Source organism: Lissotriton vulgaris, chromosome 1_2 (assembly GCF_964263255.1).
Source record: "Lissotriton vulgaris chromosome 1_2, aLisVul1.2, whole genome shotgun sequence".
NCBI lineage: Eukaryota > Metazoa > Chordata > Amphibia > Caudata > Salamandridae > Lissotriton > Lissotriton vulgaris.
The window spans coordinates 32014901-32037326 of record NC_141686.1 but is presented as its reverse complement, the minus strand read 5'-3'; the positions used below and the strand labels follow the sequence as shown (position 1 = coordinate 32037326).

Genomic DNA, 22426 nt, shown 5'->3' with positions numbered 1-22426 from the left:
AAGGATATATATTCGGAGCAGATGGAGTGGATAAAACTGATCTTTCCTCACCAAAGGGGTTGTAATTCGGGACCACGGGGTCGGGTCTACCAAATCCCTCTCCTCCCGCTCTTTTCTGTTCTATCCCTGTGGAATCGGCTTCACTAGTACTTCTTCTTCCTGAAGGTCTCAATGGAGTAGTTAAGCTTTGAGATCTGGTGTCTTCATTATAAGGCGGGGGACCTTTCATAAATAAGTCCTCTAAGAACTCATCTTCCGATTCACCCAGGGGCATCATGTGTCTGGTTTTCTCAGTACATTTCTTCCCTCCCGCCATTTCATTAGCTCCGAACATGGGGAATAACCCTTCTACCATCATATTTTGTCTCCACTGTTTCAATTTCTGCTCTTTGGTTTCTTTTACCATTTTTGGATACCATCGGGTCACTCCTTTGTCCATCCAGGGTCTGTCTCGCTCTAGAGCCTCAATTTCCCATTCCTCTAAAGCTTCATACTGGGTTAATCTAGGTCTGGGATGTAATTCATTCATTCGGGTCCTTAGGTTAAATAGGACTCTCCCGTTAAAAGTACCATCAATGGGAAAGGCTAAAACTCCATCCTCCGCATTGTACTTTACCCAGTTCTCTAACCATACACAGGTATGATACCCTTTTTCTAACATCATGAAAGAGGCTGGAGTATTTGGCGGAGGAATGATCACGCCCTCCCTAGTTCGTACGGGTTTGTCAGTTTTGAAGAAATTCTTTATTTTGCTGACAAATGACATTTTTCTCTTTCCTCCGTACATGTTGTGAGGTCTGCCTTTGCTCATCAACTCTTTATGACACCCTAGATTTCGTGGATCAGGCAGAAAATCAGGGTACCACATACACCGCTCGTAACAATCTATAAGCTCGGTGCGGAAAATGTTTACTTCGTTTGTGCTTCCAATGCTAGCGCGACTCCAATTTCTCAACAACCAATCAGTGCAGAGGTTGCAAAGGTTCTTGACCAATGGGTGTGCGGCCTTTTCGCGAGACGCGTTCTCACGCTCAGGCACTCACCCCTCCCTTACAATTTCAGCTTCACTACACACCCGCTGGTTTAACCAATACCAGCGCGGCACGGAGTGACGTCAGAGCAGCCCTTCGACTGTCTCCCTCCTTCACAAGGTAACGGAAACTTTGTATTTTCTCTAAGGTGCTATTGTTAATTTTAGTCAACAACGTATAACATTCGCCATTGTGTAGGAGTGTTCTAAAGAGATAGAAAGTTCTTCTTTTACTGCAAGTAAACCACTTCTGTCTACTTTTCATACACTTCGGATAGACTTCTCTTGCCTACCCTCACGCAAGCATTAGAAAACCTGCTATTACCCAGTCTCATCCACTTCTTTCCGGGATATATACTAAGCCTGGGGTTCGTCAGCGTTTCCCTTTGCTATCATACAAGCTCCGATGACTCTATTACTCCCTTAGTGTGACCCTTACTAGGTGATATCAGACCAAGGTTTCTATCAGCAGTCCCGTTACTGTCATTCACTCAGTTTTTCTGAAAAGACCTAATTAGCGCTTCCAGTTCCACTTGAACCATGCACTAACCTTTCCTCCATACAAATGACCTCAGAACGCGATGGATTCTACTCACCATCCGTTATACAATTCCCCGGGGATTTCAGACAACACTCAACAAGCACACACAATTGGTTAATAAAACATATAATATTTAGCAGCAATACATATATAAAATCATTTAAAATAATTTTGAAATCGATTTCTTTTGCAATAAAATATTAAGTAACACAATCAATATTAAAAAACAATTTTAGCAGCACATTTATTTTTCACGGTTTATTTTCTAACTATCTTATCTACCTATCTTACTAGTCCTAACCATTCCTCTGCTTACCAGAAATTACTGATAGAGCGCGCGGGTCACCCGGGTCACTGAGATTACCAAATTTCCCACGCACTGGGCCCTGGCGTGCATATGATGACAGTGTTTTGCAAATGAACCGGGTGAAAACCTCTATCACGCTACTATCAGTAATCGGGTGGGTGACTCTTACACCACTCACTATTCATGTACCTGACTTACCACAGGCACATTACTCCTGACAGATCAGGAGCTAGCAGTGGACAGGTGATAAGGGTTTTCCTAAAAGGGAGAAAATTCTGATTTACACATTTAATACCTTTAATATTACTTTAATGTATAATGACCACAGACACCTTGATGGTTTTAAGGGTTTTATATAGTATAAGTTTAGGACGAAAATGCCATTACAAGGAGGCAAATGCAAAGCAATACATCAATAATTAAAATCAGAACCAGGATGTAACTATGGAGGAGAGTGAGTATCATAGATTAAAAGGGAACACTATAGGGCATGGATCATAAGGAACACTTATTTAATACAGTTTAATCTAGGGCAAGGACGTGAGGAAGACCTAATGTTCGACCTAATAATTTTATACTATTTCCTAAACCTTATGCTATCTTTCTAACTTTACGGCAACCATACTAAGGGAAAGGGAATAAGTGGAACAAGCTAGATAAACAGTCGGGTTTAACAATGTCCTATAGGAAGGGTAAAAGTGGAACATTTACTAATAATCAATTGCATAGAATTACATTCAAAGGAGATATGGAGAATATCACAGGCAAGATTGCTTTAATAAGAGGAGGAAAAGTTGAGGGTATAGTATAGACAGACACCTATGTCAATATTTACCTAGGTGAGAAGGAGGACTAACCCTGGCCACGGGTCAGTTGGGAAAGAACGGGACAAGGACCCTCAAGGATTCAGGGAATACCAGAAGGTGAGCAGGTACAGCTCATGGACAGTCAGGACAGGATACCCCTCAGGTCTGGGTCAGGACTGGGTTCACCAAGGCACGACCAACCCCTCACAGCATCGGATGCAACGCCAGCGTTACCCCCTCTTCTGCACGGAATCCGCCAATAACCCCGATTGGGTTTTCGAATCTCCCAGCAAAGTGCTTCGCTTAGCACTTAGGACTAATTTCCACCCCTTGGAGTTTGTGGAAAGTTTCAGGCAGAATGCTCCGCAGCACTCTGTATCAGGCACCTATAGAGTTCGTAGGGTCAGTGACAGGTCTGCTAGTCGGACAAGTCGGACAATTTCTCTAAGCTAAGCTAGGCTATTTATACAGGTTTAAGTCCCCAAGACCACCCATAAATGTTGCAAAATGACAAAGTCCCATCTTCTGATTGGTCAAGGGAGGTGGTTTAAGACATTTGTTACCACCTATATTTCTATTACGTAAGTTCACGTGACATTACCCTCCCCCTAACATCTGGGTTCCCAGGCATACGTGTGGGAAAGTACAATAGTGAAGAAAAGGTTTGCAACATTGTTGCGCATTTCAGAATAAAAATAGCACATCTTCAAGGGCAAAGGTGCGCCTGGAAAGGACAGTCCCCTTTTCAATGGCCAACTGGCCAGGTTCCATTGCTGCACGTCCCAGATCTTTGATCACGTGATGAGGGATACGTCAGCTGCAAAATGGATTCCATCCCCATTTCAAGGCCCTCATTTACGCGGTACATGAAAAGTAAGCGAAAACAAATTAATAACACAGAATAAAATGAATACACTGTACACCATGACCAACTACTCTTAATCCCTTATTTTATAATACTTATAGCATTAAGAGTTAGTGCAGAAAAGATGCATAGACAAAAGCGGCTTAAGATAGCATGAAGCATGATTAGTGACAAGCGGCCATTTTAACACCACTGCGCATGAGCGAACTTTTCCCTCCAGATTGCGAGTGCGTCACATCACATGGGTATGACCGACGCATGCGCAGACTGGATTTCTGCAAAGCGGCCATTTTATTAATGTGCAAGCTTGATTACGATGAAAAACACATAAGCAAGCCTCCTAGGGACACCCGTGTGTTGGGGAAATACAAATAAATGACAAACAATCGGAGTTAGTACCGTTATGATTTAAGGCGAGGTTCATGAAGAGAGCAAGTCACGTTACGTGCGAATCCTTGCTCCATCACTAGTGCCGGGACACCTCCATTGGAGGTAGCGGTGCACTGCATAAATGTCCCAATTATTCATTCATTCATTCACTCACAATCAATATATGTCACAAATTGAGGATCTTCCTCCAATATCGGCAACTGATAAAATTGGTCACCTGAAATATGCTGACAACATATACATCTTAAGCCAGACACCTGTTGAGCTACAGAGGCCAATAAATGCGCTGGTTGTATACATTGAGCAGCAAAGTCTTGAGCTCAACTTAAGTAAAAAACAGGTGATCCGCCTGGTTGTCAAAGAAAAATTCTCTCAACTGGTTTGTTACGGATAATCATGTACAAGTTGTCACTTCTTATAAGTATCTTTGAATTCTAATCGAACGCCAGCTGACTCTCAATCAATACTTTGGCATGATATGATACTTGCGCATGTAATCAGATTCAAAAGAAGCTCAGCTGCCCATCATATCAGCACCTGCTTTCAGGTATGGCGGCACAGCTCCTAATGAAGGTAGCATATGGCTTATAAGTATCCATTGAAAAGAGGTGGCCCTGCTAAACTTGTTACAAGCAATTGTTCTTAAATCCATAATCCATTTGCCTAGGTCGACCTCTCAAGCTCAAGTATGGCTGGAATTTGGCATTATGAACCAAGAGCTGCAATGTTGTTATGTTATATTAAAAAAAATTGTAGAGCGCGCGTACACTGGTCGATTTCTTGGTTGGTGCTATTTATAGGAGTTGTCTGAGTCCTGGTGAGTTATTCATATTCCTGAATGAACAGCTATGTCTTAAGGAGTCTCCTGAATCTCAGAAGGTCTGTTCAGGATCTGATGTCAAGGGGTAAGGCATTCCAGAAGCGGGGGGCCAGCACTGCAAATCTGCTGCCGCCTAGTCACTTTGATTTATAGACTGTGTGACCAGGAGGTTTATGTTGGGCTGGGCGCAAATTACGGGTGGGTTTGTGTCTCTGAATAAGATTGGAGACAGGCAGGCACCATGTAAAGATTTTAAAATGAGGCACCCAATTTTGAAGGCACAGCATTATGATATGGGGAGCCAATGTAGCTTTCTCATAAGAAGGGAAGCATGTTGCCATCTGGGCTGAAGGAACTGATGGGAAATCATTCTTGTGGCCCGATTCTGCACAAGTTGCAGTCTTTTGACTAGATTAAGTGGCAGACTAAAGTCAAGTGAGTTAGCCAAGTCTATGTGGGAAATGACCAAGGCTAGAACAGCCTGCACCAGTGCTTTCCTAGTGAGGAGTCTGTTGATTTTGCTTATCTGCAGCAACAGGTAGAAACTACAGTGTCAATCGGGGACTTCATGGACAGGTTGCAGTTAGTTGTAATCCCAAAGCTCTTAGCTGAGGTGGATGGGGTTGTCGGAGAACCCAGCTCAGCTGGCCAGAAATTTGAGCTTGAAGGGTTTCGAGCAACACCTACTGTTTTATCAAGGTTTAACTTTGGATGGTTGCTGTTCATCCAGTTGCGGATGTGCAGCATGGTGGCTTGGAATTCAGACGTGGAATCAGGTGTGTTGTCGATGGTGAATATTAGTTGGATGTCATCTGCATAATTGAATGTGCTCACATTTCTTTCTCTCAGGGACAGCATCAGAAGGAGTAGATACAGATTGAACAGGTGCGGGGATAATGAAGATCCCTGTGGCACTCCGTAAGTTGACTTAATTTTAGGCGCAGTAAAGTGGGAGAGGCAAACAGACTGGTAGAGGTGCTCCAAGAAGGATGTAATCCTGCTGAGAGCCTAGCCCTGAAGTCCTGTGGCCCAAACACGGTCCACTTAAAAGCCATGTGAGTTGGACAGCTATCAGAAGGGGATCCAGATTTGACTTTGATCAGTAGTTCCAAAAGGCTTCTCTACTGCACCGTTGGTAATACCTCTTAAGCCCGGCGGGCAGGAATGCTAGCTTTAATCGTAGTGATTTTATCAATGAAAAAAGTATTCAAGGAGTTGCAGAGCGACTGGGAAGGGATAGATTTTATTGTGACTATCAGGATTGGACAGCTCATTGACAATTGCAAATATTTCCTTTGATTTATTGGTGGAGTTCAGGTTCTTTGAAGAGAAATAAGTGGCCTTAGAAGATTGTTTGGATTTTGTATATTCTTTAAGTTGAGCTAAGTAAATGTCGTTTTGATCAGGGGAGTAGTTCCGTTTCCACATCCTTTCAGTTTGGCGTAGGGCTAGTTTTTGAGTCTTTAAATCTTCTGAGAACCATCTCTGGGCCTCATGATGCCTGGCTGTTTTTATTATCCTGATGGGGGCATGTTCGTTACTAGCTGCTGTTAACGAGGCAGTGATGTTTTCCTCGCTTAGGTTAACGAAAGGCTGATTAGTGGGAACAGTGTTCGCCAGTGAACTACAGAAGGCATTAATGTTAATGCTGTTCCATTTCCTTGCCATGAGCCCTCCTTTAACTGGGGGTTTGCCTGTAGTTATATTGTTACAAACTTTATTAGAGAGTGATCAGACCAAGTGCAGGGGGACACTGTCCGTGCGGACACTCTAAGGTTAGATGTCCAAATTTGATCTAGTGTGTGTTCTTTGATGTGTGTGGGGGGGATTGGTGTCGTTACAACGCAGGCTATTACAACGCCTGCTGTTACAACGCGGTTTTTACATCGCATACCACTACAACGCATAGTGCTTTTAAGCGCTGGATAGTGATTTATTTAATTTACTATTCCAACTCCAGTCCCCGTGGATAGTAGGGAAGGTGTTGGATAGTAAATTAAATATATTCCCTATCCTAGAGCGCCCCCAAGCGCAATGCGTTGTAATGGTTTGCGTTGTAATGGTTGCGTTGTAATGGTAGTGCGTTGTAATAAATGAGTTGTAAGTGATGTTTCCCGTGTGGGGGATGTCACGTGTTGAGTACAGTTCAACCCACTAAGTAGAAAGGTCAATTCTGCAAAGTGTGGTCCACCTGTCGCATCATTGACCCAATAATTAAAGTAGCTGATCAGTAAAGTTTTAGCATGGTTGATTATTAGATGGGCCATCTGCTCACCTAATGTTTGGGGGAACCAGAGACGATTCCAGTTTAATAACTAGATTGTCTACTGAGGTAATCTCTAGCATAGTGAGTGTGGTGAATTTCTGTTCCTGTGGAATTATGGCGGCTACACCTCCACCAATTCTCCCAGCTGGCCGGTTAGGCTGAAGGATGTAGTAGTTGCTAGGGTGGGCGGCCAGAATATCAGGGGCGGACTCCTGTGAGAGCCAGGTGTTGGTTCATAAAAGAATGTCTGGTTTAGTTGAGTCCAGTAGGTGAGATAAATTTAGTTTTGGCTTCACCAGGGAGCAAGGGTTATGTGCTATGCTGGACCCTTTACACCTCTGAAAGATGCTCCCAGAACAAATTGTGTTTGTGGGAAATAAGCTCTCAGGTAAATAAAAATCAAAACAAATCAGGGGGAGCATAATTGTTGTCATCAATAGATGCACTAGCTATAAAGTAAGCCTGGGTATCCCAGTGGAAAAAGATTCCTTCTTCCAGCTAAGCAAATTTTTGGCTAAAGTCCAGTCACAACTGCAAGGCAAGAATACGTTCGCAATGAAACACCATGCTTGGACAGTTATCACTTAATATCAGCACTTAAAGCCACTGGCATAACTGGCAACCCATTTCTCATTTGCTTTAACACTAGGGGTGGGCTAAAATTCATCTCCACAGGTGGAGTTCGCAGAGAGTTGCCCACTCCACATTCTCATTGGAATGCGGAGTTCCAGAGTTTTGTCTCTCACGTGGCTCTTCAACACTAAGTTGGCGAGCGAAAATGTGTGACCTGTTTGCAATTTTCGGGTGCTAGAACGCCTCCTGATGAGATCTCTCAATGTGGGTAGTTGCAGCAGGTTACAATCGTTAGCGTTGAGAACGCTGCCGCTTGAGCAGAAAAGTGTTGAAGAGGGTGGGGCTGAGCAAGGACCTATGGGGTACCATACAGATGATTCACAGTGTGTCCTGTGGGCTCCGGTGGCTGCCGTGATCCGTGGGTTTGGGTCTGGCGCGGGTCCCGGGATCATTGATTTGAATTTACCACACGGTGGTGCGAGCTGTGGCATTTCCACAGCCTGCCATCCACTAGCGCTGCAGGCAGCAGCCGGACATGACGTCCTGGGCCTATTAAAGTCACTCTGTCAAACCTGACTCCGCTGATCATGATGCTTCGCAGTTGGCATAGGAAACTGCCTCTCCTGACATCGCTCATTCCGAATCAGGAAATGCCTGCAGGAGCCTTATGGATAACATTGTAGCCAGTTAGTAGCTGACTCAGTCAGCTGGAAGCCCCCAAGCCTGCAGGGAGCAGTGCGATCGCACGGTGCCATGGCATTAGCTTGAGCAGAAAATCTGCTCGAGCCGCCGAAAGAAGCAGTGCCCTCTGGTGCGCCACATGGTGCCATTCGCACTGAATTTACAGCATGGAACAAGCTCCCAGCACTAAAACTCAGCACGAGCAGTGCGATGTGCCCAATTCCGCCAGCTCATGGAACTCCATGGAATGTCACAGAGGTTTTATGTAACTCCGTGGAATCAGTCATTGTGGAAGTTCATCTTGGTGTTGTCTTCGGAGAGGGAGAGGATGAACTGTATGTCGTCAGAGTAGGATATCATGTTGCATTTGTGGGTTTTGGCGATGCTATGAGAAGTGTCATATAAGTGTTGAAGAGGGTGGGGCTGAGCAAGGACCTATGGGGTACTATACAGATGATTCACAGTGTGTACTGTGGGCTCCGGTGGCTGCCGTGATCCGTGGGTTTGGGTCTGGCGCTGGTCCCGGGATCATTGATTTGAATTTACCACAGGGTGGTGCGATCTGTGGCATTTCCACAGGCTGCCACCCACTAGTGCTGCAGGCAGCAGCCGGACATGACGTCCTGGGCCTATTAAAGTCACTCTGTCAAACCTGACTTAGCTGATCATGATGCTTCGTAGTTAGCATTGGAAACTGCCTCTCCTGACATCACTCATTCCGAATCAGGAAATGCCTGCTGAAGCCCTATGGATAACATTGTAGCCAGTTAGTAGCAGACTCAGTCAGCTGGAAGCCCCCAAGCCTGCAGGGAGCAGTGCGATCGCACGGTGCCATGGCATTAGCTTCAGCAATAGGCTTGGGAGCCGAAGCAGGCACTATGCCGATTGTGCGTGACTTTGCATTTCAGTGCGGTGATGCAGACCACCACAATGAAATACGTTAGTCTAACACCTGATGCGTGGTATTTGGCAGGGCTGAATAAGGTAAAAACACTACACCACTGCTGCCTTGTTTCAGGGCTGCTCAGCCACTTCAGAATAATGACAGTCTGAAAAAGGGAGCATAGTAAAACCTCAAATTACTACTTGAAAAGTATTTTTTCCAACTGCATTGGTGGTTTGCATTTTGAAGTAGTACTGCTTGTGGCAAATAAAGTATTTAACCCCTTGTGTGCGCGTGACGGCCGGGAGCCGTCACTCGTCACGGTGGGCGTGTGCAGAGGACGGCCCCCAGCCGTCCGAACCCTGCCCACCCATTAAAACCCCAGCACTGGTGCAGAATTTGCGCAGCGGTCAAGGGGTTAAATTATCAGCACATCCTTTTGCCCTTTGAGTCCCCATAGAAGCATGTAAGCCAGCAAGACCTTGCTATGTTTTTTGAAGTGGTTGTACGTTAGCATATTGCAGAAAACTACATAGCCAACCGCTATGTAACCAGCATTATATATGGTTCCCAGCATTTTTATATACCTGCTCTATAGTTGACCAGATTATAACATGCAACTGCAATGCCCTTTTACATAAATTTCTTTACATTTTTTACTATCTAAATTTCTTTTTAATTTATTTAATTCAGTAGCATATATCTAATAATTTAATAATGTTATAATTAGTTGAACAACCTAAACCTAACCTTTAATTATATTGTATTTAAAATATGTTTTAGTTTTGTTTGTTGAGCTATTCTTTACGTTCATTTCTTTCTCTTTTATTGCTACTTTTTCAAAGTATACAGCTTTTCATTGTTTTAACTTATATTAAATAGCCCTACAATCTCCTCTTGTTATTACATATGTATACATTTTTAATCAATTAGGTTTAATTTCAGTTCGCTTTATTTTTGTACAACCTCTGTTGAAATATGTTACATTATGTAATGTTCCATACTTAGACAACATCCCATGATGTGATGATTGGACATGTCTAGGTCATTGCCGTGGAGTGACTGACCACGACTTAGTGGTCAGTCAGATGACAGTGCATTGAAGGTGCACCACTACACCTCACCTTGTGATGCAACTTTTCTGCTGACATGGGTGATATAAAGCCAGTGTTATAAGAAGGTGATGAACCTGCTTATGCTAAAAGGAAAACAGTGGCTGAACATAAATCAACACACTCACACGCGCTTTCATCTTGAGGTACATGGCATTTGCGGTGATTAGGTCTCAGTCCGATTACCTTCTCCTTCACTAATTCACCCTCCTTCACCAATTTGACAAATTCAGTCATCGAATTGGTTTGTTCTTCAGGGAAGAGTTCCGGGAATGCGGGTGGTGATAGAGCACTTATCTTTTGATGGCTTGGGCTTGGAGGAGTTCCTTGCAGTCATTGGGCTTTGCAGCAGCAAAATATGTAGTGTCTGTGACCATTGCAACTGGAAATGTGGCAATGTGTATTATGGCATTTACTATTCTGAGCCACTATGGTGTGCACACAATAACACTTGAATCACTGGAGTCTGCATCCTCTCATCACCTGTGGCAATAGCTTCCCTTCACCTTTAAAACAGTGGCTCTGTAGAACACCATTTGGAAATTAATTGATCCATGAGATCTTATGGAAAGGGGCGACCACTCGGTCCCCCCGAACGTATGGTGGAGTACCCCGATCTCCCCGGGAAGCCATCTTGGGCAGGAGGCGAGTCTCGGCTGGTATGCCCAAAGCGGCGTAGCCGGGGCGCGCTTTTTCCCGCCCAAGAGTGGGTTGTCCTAGACACTGAAGCCGCCAGCCACGCCCCCGGAGGCGGGTTTACGCCCGCCAGAGGAAGGATAAAAGGAGCGACAAGCCAAGGAAGCATCCTCTTGTTCCTGTGCTCTGAAGCTGCACCTCCCCGCTGCACGTGAGCTCGAGACGGAACGAAGAGCCAATTGTGAGCGTTTTAATTCTTGTCTTTGTTCTTTCAGAGAATCATCGTTGGACAATGCCGGGCAAGAAGGCCGGAAAGCGGGTCGGACCCGATCAGATGCTCCGCATGCTCGTAAAAGACATGGCCGAAATGAAGAAGCAGATGGCGGCAATGAACGGTGTAGGGGGCCCTAAGCGAGTCGTCGGACCAGCATTGCCGGGAGTAGTCCCTAATGGGAGAGGTAGAAGGGCCAAGAAGGGAGCAACTGGGGAAGAGGCCCCAGTTCCCGAGGCACCGCCGGCGCACCCTGATACACCGACTGAGGCGCCGATCCCGGTCCCGAAGGAGGGGCAACCAATTCCCGTTGTAGTCACACCTGTGAACGGGGAGGATATGCCTCCCGAGTTGGCTGCACAGCTGGCAGCGTGGTTGGGGAAAGAGAGTGAGGGGGCTACGGCAGATGACGCCAGGGCAGTAATGAGGCAGTTGCGGCAATCAAGAGAGGCTGCAAAGGCTCCATGTCCTTTTGTTCCCCCGCAGGCTCCAGTGGGTCAACCCGCAGCGGGCATGAGTTCGGCAGCGACTACGGTTACAGCTTCTGGATCAGGTAAGCAGCTACTGCCGATTGCGGGGGAGGGGTCAGTACCCTCGAGAAGGGAGAAAGTGGCTCAGCATATTCCGATGGAAATCAAGGAGAGGATATGGGCTGAGAAATATGTAAACATGTTTTCTTTACTAACTGATCATTACGAGATTGAGCACGTGAAAGTTCAAAAAGAGTTTATGCACCCGAGTGTTTGGCGCGCCAAGATGGCCGCTTTTAGAGTCGATGAGACGATAGGTAATTGGGGCAGAGCATTTGGCATATTCACTTCAATTATGGGGGAACGGAGGCCTGAACTGTTGGCCGAGTTACCAGTGTACCAGACACGTATTATGGAGTTTTCTCAGACATATGAGGGCAATCAGTGGTTTTGTTATGATAATATTTTTCGTAAGGCCAAGGAGTTCGACACATCTCTGACGTGGGATTGTTACGACTCCATTTCCTGGCAAAAAATGGAGAAATCAGGCATGACAAAGGCGCCATTGTTGGGGGGAAACGGGGGCGAGTTTTCCCGCCATTCATCTGGGGCGCCCTTTCGGGCGGGTTCAAGTAACGAGCATCACTCAAGGTCGAATGGCAATACAGGTAAAAAAGGGATCTGCTGGAATTTTAACAGGGGAAAGTGTACAAGGCCCCAGGGGTCATGCAAGTTTAGGCACGACTGTGGGGGGTGTGGACAGTCCTCGCATCCCGAGACCATGTGCAGAGCCAAAACGGGTGATAACGGAAGTAGGGGAAGCGCCAAACAGGTCTGAAATAGTCCGAGGGGCGCCTTTACCTACCCCGGTTGATACCATGGCAATGATTCCTTGGCTCAATGAATACCCGGATCATGTCTCCGCTGGGGTGTTGCGAGACGGTTTTTCGTATGGTTTCCGCATCCCAGTGGGGAATTTTCAGGGTAAAGCACATTGTAGGAACCAACTGTCGGTCCTGCAGAACACGGCGGTGGTACAAGCGAAGATTGGGAAGGAGGTGACCCGGGGTCGGGTTGCCGGACCATTCGACATGCCACCAGTTGCTAATTTTGTTTGTTCACCCTTGGGAGTGGTCCCCAAGAAGGACCCGGGTGAGTTTAGATTGATACATAACTTGTCAGCTCCGAGAGGTCTTTCGGTGAACGATGCGATAGACCCGGAGGTATGTTCGGTGCGGTACGCATCTTTCGATGATGCCGTCACCATGTTGAATCGCCTGGGGCCCGGAGCGCTGATGGCCAAATCAGATATCGAGTCAGCGTTCCGGTTGCTCCCGGTACACCCAGACGATCAGCGTCTCCTTGGTTTTATGTTTCAGGGGCGCTATTACATGGATAAATGTATGCCAATGGGATGCTCCATATCTTGTGCTTATTTCGAGAAATTCAGTTGTTTTCTGCAATGGGCATTCACAAGAATGACGGGGTTTCAGCATGTTATGCATTATCTTGACGATTTTCTGTTCCTGGGGGCAGCCGGGGACCCAGAATGTGCACAGGCTTTAAAAGAATTTTGTGGTCTGATGAGTCAGTTTGGTGTGCCATTGGCGCCAGGTAAGACTGTGGGGCCATCAACTTCGCTCGAGTTTCTTGGAATAGAGCTCGATTCCGAAGAGGGTTGCTTCCGGTTGCCCAAAGAAAAGGTGAGGAAATTCAGGGCCTCGCTTGAAACATGTATTAGCGAGACTAAGGTGAATTTGCATCAATTGCAGCAGACTGTGGGTCAGTTGAATTTTGCCCTTAGAGTAATGCCAATGGCCCGCCCTTTTTCCCGCTCGATTGCACAAGCCATGGTCGGTCTTAAAGAGGGGCACCACCGCACGAGGGTCTCGGCAGAGATTCGCCAGGACATGCGCATTTGGTTGGCATTCCTGGCGGATTTCAATGGTCGGGTTGTCTGGAACAAGCCGGCGGTGTCCTCCGAGGAGTTGGGGCTGTGGACAGATTCGGCGGGGAGTATAGGCTTTGGCGCCATATTTGGTAATCACTGGTCGGCTCAAACGTGGCCGTCATGGTGGCACGAGTGTGGGCTTACAAGTAACATTGCTTTTCTCGAACTGTTCCCTATCCTGGTGGCCTTGAAAACATGGCCTGAGGGTTTTCGGGATCACTCTGTGGTGTTCTGGTCTGATAACATGACCGTGGTTGAGTGTATCAATAGTCAGGCAGCACGATGCAAATGGATTCTGAGATTGCTCAAGGAAATTGTTTTACTATGTATGCAATTGAACGTGCTCTTCAGGGCGAGACATGTGCCAGAGGTGCTGAATCAGGCTGCTGATGCGCTTTCTCGTTTCCGTATGCAGGCCTTCTGGGGTTTTCTGCCCACAGTGGACCCAGTGGCGGCACTATTTCCCGAAGCTCTCTGGTCTCTCGGTGCCCCGAACTACAAAACCTCGTGGGAGAGAGTTTAGCACCCAGGACAAGGAAGGCATATGAAGGGGCGTTCCGTTCCTATTGGTCCTTTTTGGGTTCTGCTAGGGGGGAGCTTTGGGGCCAGGAAGAGTTTGTCGTAAAGTTTTTGCTGTCATTACATCAGGCAGGCAAATCGGTAGCCACGGCCCAGAGGCATCGGGCCGCCATTTCCTTCATGGCACGGGCTCATGGTATCCAGGACCCTACAGCGTCTTTCGTAGTACAGAAAGCGCTGCGTGGGTGGCAACACCTTGAGGGTCGCAGAGTAGATGAAAGGCACCCGATAGGTCTGGAAAGGTTGGCCCTGTTACTGTCCGTACTCCCTGCGACATGTTCATCCCAGTCAGAAACAGTGTTATTCCGGGCCGCTTTTGCATTAGCATTCCATGGGGCTATGCGGGTAAGCGAACTGGTGGCAAAGAACAAGCAGGATATGGGGGGGGGGGGGACTGTGCCGAGAGCACATTCAAGTTAAGGGGGAGACGATGATTGTCTCATTTGCCAGGTCCAAGACCGATCAGGGTGCGATCGGGGACAGCGTAGTAGACCATCGGATTCCCGGATCTCCCATGTGCCCCGTCGTATGCGTTGAGGAATATTTGGCACAGAGGGCGGCATCATGGGGGGGGACCTTGTTGAGACACGCTGATGCCACCCCACTGACGAGGTTTCAGTTCCAGCGGGTGCTTGCAATGGCAATTTCGGCCGCGGGCTTGAACCCGGGCGAGTTTGGGACCCTTTCCTTCCGGATAGGGGCTGCTACAGAGGCTACAGCCAGGGGTCTGAGTGTGGAAAAGGTGAAACAGTTGGGGCGTTGGTCCTCGAATTGTTACAAAAGGTATGTGCGGTTGCACATGTTGTGAAGCTGATATCATGTACTCACGCTTCTTGTTTTTGTTTGGTTTACAGTTTCGCAAGCTTACGAGGCGGGGCGGACTGTGCAGTCGACCCGACACCTGGGAACCAGCGGTCAAAGATCACCGGCTGAGGAAAAAATGGTGTGGGTCGTGGGCCACTCATACGTGAGGCGTGCAGCGGACGTATTCAAAGCAGGTGACATGATTCACATGGCTGGGGAATACGGGTACAGGGTGACCTTCTATGGAAGGGGCGGGCTCTGTATTGACCAGTTTCAACCTTTTTTCGAGGGTTTGTTAGGGCGGACAAGGTCACCGCCATCTATAATCATAGTGCATCTTGGGGGCAATGATTTGGTGACCACTGGTAGACGACTACTTCTCGAGGCGATACTATCCACAGTAAGTTGGTTGGCGAGAAGGGTTCCAGGGTGCACGATTGCATGGTCCCATATGATTCCACGAAAGGTGTGGCGGGGGGCTAATTCAGTGTCTGCTATAAATCATTCTGTGAAGAAGGTAAATAACAAGCTTGGTAGACTGTTCCGTACAAGTACATTGCATTCGATTCCTCATGGGTGTATCAGGGGGGACCATATGTATCTAGAAGATGGGGTCCATTTGTCCCGGGTGGGGAATTCTTTACTCATAGGAGACCTCGTAGCTTGGTTAAAGAGTTTACAGCATGACCTTTAGGTAGGAGTTTTGTGGGGGGTCCGGATAGCCGGTCAACTATCCGGCCTGTGGCGGTAAGGTCATGATCGATGAGCAGTAATTGGAAGATCCCTAGGGGGGGGCGTCACCCATTACGGATGGGAGCGCCCGGGGGAAGGTGGCCATTGGCCCCTCAACGGGGAGGCGGTCCCTTCTAAGGATGGGACGCCGAAAGGAAAGGGAAGGCGGTCAAGGCCCCTCCCTGGATAGGAGGGGCTACGGGCCCCTCCTGGGAATTTCCCGGGGCCAGGACATCTGCGACGGCAGATGTGGTAAGTTGTGTGGGGTGGGGAGGGGGGTCTACGCTACCTTCTAGACACCTCACACGAGTCCTCGGACGACCACTAAGATGGCGTTGAGTTAATTGGGGCCCCCGTCAAGAAAAGGGAAATTGGTATGTGCACATGAGGTGCAGTCCTCTGTGCGGCCGCCCCTCACAAGTGAGGGGGGAGTTCAGGTTTAGGGATCTGACACCGGTTACGACCTTGCCGTTGGCCCTTAACGTTAGGATGTACAATTTCAATTTGAAAATGCATTTGTAGGATGTTAGTATCGGCTAGGAGAACCTTTGTATTGGAAATGTGTTAAGGTCAGCCAAAACATCGTAATGTGGAAATGAAATTGTACATGATATGAAACTGTTATTTTAATGTTTTAATTTTGTTTCATATTTTAATAAATACGGCCGGGAGGGTAACTCCCTCCCGCCTTCCAAAAGTTCAGAAATGTTTCCGTATTCCCATTCTTGGGGATTGTGTTGAGAGGGGGTGGCGGTATCTCAGCCATATGGAAAGGGGCGACCACTCGGTCCCCCCGAACGTATGGTGGAGTACCCCGATCCCCCCGGGAAGCCATCTTGGGCGGGAGGCGAGTCTCGGCTGGTATGCCCAAAGCGGCGTAGCCGGGGCGCGCTTTTTCCCGCCCAAGAGTGGGTTGTCCTAGACACTGAAGCCGCCAGCCACGCCCCCGGAGGCGGGCGGAGGCGGGTTTACGCCCGCCAGAGGAAGGATAAAAGGAGCGACAAGCCAAGGAAGCATCCTCTTGTTCCTGTGCTCTGAAGCTGCACCTCCCCGCTGCACGTGAGCTCGAGACGGAACGAAGAGCCAATTTTGACCCACCCACCAGCCCCTGAAGACAGCAAGTTGTTTTTGAAATAAAGTTATTTGACGTGGTAATTCATTTTTTCTTACAGGTTGTTCTGAATAAAGTTGTGATTCAGTATGCAATAAAGTGGATAATTCTTTACAGTATGCTTTATCGAATAAAGGTATTTGCACCAGAGGTAATCAGTGATGTTTAGACAGTTCATACTTTGAATATCTTTTTGTCTTTTCCTCTTTAGTAATTAGTCTCTCTAGTTTAGTTTGTCGTATTTATTATTTGGTCGGGCGGTAAGGTCATGATCGGTGAGCAGTAATTGGAAGATCCCTAGGGGGGGGCATCACCCATTACGGATGGGAGCGCCCGGGGGAGGTGGCCATTGGCCCCTCAACGGGGAGGCGGTCCCTTCTAAGGATGGGACTCCGAAAGAAAAGGGAAGGCGGTCAAGGCCCCTCCCTGGATAGGAGGGGCTACGGGCCCCTCCTGGGAATTTCCCGGGGCCAGGACATCTGCGACGGCAGATGTGGTAAGTTGTGTGGGGTGGGGAGGGGGGTCTACGCTACCTTCTAGACACCTCACACGAGTCCTCGGACGACCACTAAGATGGCGTCGAGTTAATTGGGGCCCCCGTCAAGAAAAGGGAAATTGGTATGTGCACATGAGGTGCAGTCCTCTGTGCGGCCGCCCCTCACAAGTGAGGGGGGAGTTCAGGTTTAGGGATCTGACACCGGTTACGACCTTGCCGTTGGCCCTTAACGTTAGGATGTACAATTTCAATTTGAAAATGCATTTGTAGGATGTTAGTATCGGCTAGGAGAACCTTTGTATTAGAAATGTGTTAAGGTCAGCCAAAACATCGTAATGTGGAAATGAAATTGTACATGATATGAAACTGTTATTTTAATGTTTTAATTTTGTTTCATATTTTAATAAATACGGCCGGGAGGGTAACTCCCTCCCGCCTTCCAAAAGTTCAGAAATGTTTCCGTATTCCCATTCTTGGGGATTGTGTTGAGAGGGGGTGGCGGGTATCTCAGCCATATGATAGAACCTCCATTTAATGGTTAAAGACATATGGAGTTACTCAAACTAGTAGAAGACTCTGTCAGCTGGATTGTTTTAATTCTGTATTTCAAAAAGTATCCCTGCTCCTGAATAGACCAGAGTATATTGTTTTCTTAAATTCTTGCTGTTCAGAACTTGACTGTAAACTGAATGTTTCAAGTCCATGGAAGTGTTCTTCGACAGTGGTCCGTGTATCCCTGCATTATGTACTCATGTTTGTATGACGTCAGTAGAAATAAGAGAAAGTTACGTTCCTGTGTTTTGTCGTAATTGAAGAATACTTTGTCACTAGATTTCTACTTTGTTATTTTGCTTGAGCAGATGTGATGAATATGTGACTCAGCTGGATGAAATGCAGAGGCAGTTAGCGGCAGCGGAAGACGAAAAGAAGACCCTGAACTCCTTGCTGAGGATGGCGATCCAGCAGAAGCTTGCCCTCACCCAGCGACTGGAGGACTTGGAGTTCGATCACGAGCAGTCCCGGCGTACAAAAGGCAAGCTTGGAAAGACCAAGATCGGCAGCCCTAAAGTAAGTGAGGAGGAGCCAACCAGGGCTCCAACCATTGACATTACCCCATGGCATAGTCAGCGCACCCAAATCTTACGCAGTAGTGGCACTCAGAGGCAAAGACATGCTTCTTGCAGTGAAGTTTATGAGCTAAATCAGTGGCCAGATTTCAACGAGTGCAACTCACCAAATGGTGATGGGAAGAGAACAAAAGACACTTTTACACAATTCACTAGTTTCTCAAAATAAAATCCATCTAAGCTTTGCCCCTAAGATCCTAGAGGGTGAAAATGGGTTGCAAGACCCACATTTATAAACTGTGGGACCACTATTTGTACTCATACATCTTCAAGATTTCCCAAATGGCAGCTCACTTCAGAAAATGTAGGACAAGTGTCCACTCTCTTGCCCATTTAGAAAAAGTACACTATTGAAAGTGTCAACGCTCACTAGTTGACTTGGATGTACATAGAAATCTTTATGTCTCAAAAAATTTTTTGACATCATTCAAAATAATTCAATCAGTTTTGATTCATTGATACGTTAAAGACCTCCATGATATTAACAGTAGGTGCATCGTTAAAGGAGCAATCATTAACTTTACTCATTGCAAAGGGGTTTGTCCATGGACATTCAAACTGCTTCCTAATATTTTATACTATTTGTGTAATTTCCATACCCTCAATCACTTTTGTTACCCCTGAGTATCTACGTAATGATGAACTTGCCAGATAGAATTTCAACAATCGCTTTGAGCACTGCAGAAACCCAAATTAAAACAAGATCATCAAAACAAAAATACAATTTCACAGATTTGCTCAAATGAAAATATCTTCCCTAGACTGTAGAACAAAATTAAATAGGTGGTCTGCTACCACTAAAGTGCCAATAGTTCACAGTCAGAACTGATGCATGTGGTTGGACATTGAAGATATAAGCGCCCCATAGAAACAAGCATATTGTTGCACAAACATACTTGAGGAAATGCAGCCCTGAAGCATCTCATGTTTACAGAAAGACTACAAGATTTAATTGAAGCAAGATTATAATAATACACATCGTCGCTCATGAACAGGGTATTTTCTTTCAGAGCACTTGGTTACTTCCGCAAAAACAGATTTTATTTCTGTTAAAATTAAATGGCTGTTGTTTAATACTGGTTCATATATCCCAAACCTATTAGCCCTTTCTTGATTCGGGACCTTCTTCAAGGCTAACTTAGCATAACAGAAACCTTTCAATTCCAGTCCAGGTCTCAACGCCCAGAAATAAAAACACCAGTGTGCACTAAGCCACTGGTTGAATATGTGTGCTGTGAAACAATGACAAGAGGACGCAAAATAGGAGCAAATGTAATGATATCTTATTCCATGGAATTGCTCAAGGCTTTGTTCCCTGGCATGAACATCTAAATTTAGGGCTTGGTGACAAGGGGGTAACCTACAGCAGTCCAGTTTCCTGTGAATTGGCAGAGTCTCAAAGGATAGAAGTATGTTTTTTCATAGTGTGGACTTTGCTTACAGTAATTTCGAGCAAAAAAACTCATCCAAATAGGAATTGGCCTCAAACTCGGAACTTCCAGATAATCTGGAATGCATCTAAGCTCGCAAGCGTCATCTGTTAGTAGCAGAAAAGTTATTGTGTGCACTTGGGCTCTTCACATGTAGTGTCATTAAAAAGGTGAACTAATCTAGAAAATTGCCCTTACTCTAAAATATACAGTCCCACAGATCTTGACATGCAAGTGTGTTGTTCTTAACACACTTTCACAATTTATTTTTTAGCATTGACAGAATAGGGTTCTACATTGCCCAAACTTGGGAAATTAATTTGTTTGTTTGTTTCAGAAGCGAAGGACCCATACAAAAACGTAAGAAAATTACAATTAGCAATTTAACATAAAAGCAGTGCATATAAAAGCATCTAATCAAACTACAGAGCATGTAATTCAATTTAAAAGAATAAAATAAGCTGAAGATAATGTGAGTTCGACACAGATATGTCGATTTTGAAAAGCTTGACGTAAAAAATAGAACTTCCGAAGTATTGAAATTTAGTTTAAAAAAATGATGAACAGGGCATTTACAAGCTGGAGGAAGAAAACCCAGAATATATAAAAGGTAAGAAAAAAGGAATAGAAAGGTGCAGCACAAACACGGTTTCACACCAACAGTACTGCACAGTGTTTTTGTCATAAGTGTCAGATTCTTAAATCTTACAGGCCAGCTATCCATTAAGTATCTTTAAATGGTAGATGCTACTGGGTATCAACTTATGATCAATACGTGCACCCAGAAACACAAATTAAAAAAAGCGGTCTGATTGTATCCCTAATATATGTATATGGATTGTTAAGACCTGTATTACCATTAATATGATTCACAACAGCAAAACTACCAATCATGAGAACTGATATCTGATTCTATTAGAATGAACAGAAGAACTGTAGTTCACTTTGAGATGAGTGGTATAATATAGTCTATTTCTGTTCCATGCTGGAGTGCTTGTATCTGCAGCCAAGCAGAAGCACATTCAAACATAGGTCAAATAATCAATATTGAGTATGAAATCTATGTGATATTGTAGAAGCCCTACTTCCAGAGCACTTACCATGCATTGAAGTAAATGTGCTGCCCCACCACGTGTGAAGGCCGTCTTTTAAATAATACTTTCTCCTCGCAGAAGTGGAGGAAATTGTCCAGGAAGTGGAGGTGATCACGCAGGAGATCGCCCAGAAGATCTCTTGCATTGTCAGAGCCTACATTGTTCTACTAATCCATCTCCACATGATGTATTCATAAACTAAAGAAAATAGACCATTGTGTGAGATCTGTTAACTAATAACAGGATTCAAGAGATCGATTAGGGATAAAAATGTACTTGCTTCTAAAACTTTACTCAAGTATTTTGGCTGGCTCTGTGTACTTTAACCCTAACTCAAACCATCAACTTCATCAATCCTATCTTGTTATCACTGCAGTCTTGTGAAAACCCAGTGGCAGATCACCTCTCATCTGCACACGCATTCAGTCCTGGAACAGTGTCTCATCATCTAACTGCATCATCTACACCTAAGGGTAAAGGGATCATCTTTCAATCAGATTCAACACTATCAGTATGATACCTCATTCCGACAATCATGTTCCACACAGTCCGTAATTATAAGAATGCCTGAAGATGTATCATATTGAACTCATCCTCTCATTACAGTTCCATAATGTAGTTATCAGATCAATATATAGATCAAACACAATATATCCAATTTGAGATTCAATCAATATTCTACAGTATACTCGAGCTAATTTTGACCATGACTCACTTTACATGTTATGGGCCCGGTTCAAGAAGATAATTGCAAAAGTATAGACAGAGTTTTTCACAATTCTCAAATCGTGCACTAGAACTATTTGGAAATCCATGTCAGGAACAGGTTTGCAGTTGGACAATTACACCTTTGTGTGACGTTTTTTAGACTACCTATCCCCAAATGTGGAATTGTAACACCCATTTTCCACTCTTTAAATGGACTTTACTACTGCCAATTTCTTCACAAACATGGCAAATGAATCTGCAATAGTAATAGCATTTACCCTTCCCAGGAATGCTTTTGTGATTTGGGGATCAGGCCCAATGCAAATATGTCACACTGAACCAGCTCAGTTAATAGAATGCTGTATTATGAGTGTCCCATTCACCACAGCCAGCAGTCATGGTGTCGCGTGTGCTGGGTCCCTTCTGCTGGGGATGGCCAGGCCAGTGACTTCCTGAAGTAGACGGTGCGAGTCCCCAGGGACAATGATGGTGTATAATAAAGATATATCATATTCAATGACGAAATGGTATTGTTATCAAAAACAAGAGATTCATACATCATTTAGATAATGAACCACCATAGATAGATTATTATGGCCAAATTCATTGTGGTAGGGTCAGTTATTAATATTTGATGATTACCAGAACAAGTCATGAAGCAGCTGTGTCATTTAACATGTCAGCCTACCACTTCTTTCAAACTGAATAAGCCACGCGTGCCCCAAACACACACGCCTACAACT

At 45.6% G+C, this 22426-nt stretch overlaps 1 protein-coding gene across 4 annotated transcripts in view; it reads left to right on the top strand.

Annotated features, from left to right (window-relative positions):
• The window catches only part of BICD1 (BICD cargo adaptor 1), an 808512-nt gene that overhangs the window by 600856 nt on the left and 185230 nt on the right, over positions 1–22426 (top strand). For 3 of the 4 annotated variants that reach the window (XM_086952776.1, XM_086952778.1, XM_086952775.1), the window contains exon 7: positions 18185–18392. In XM_086952776.1, the coding sequence (XP_086808902.1) occupies positions 18185–18392 (208 nt within the window). Of the gene's footprint in view, positions 1–18184; positions 18488–22426 lie in introns of all 4 variants that reach the window. The other variant, XM_086952777.1, reaches the window with a different exon arrangement.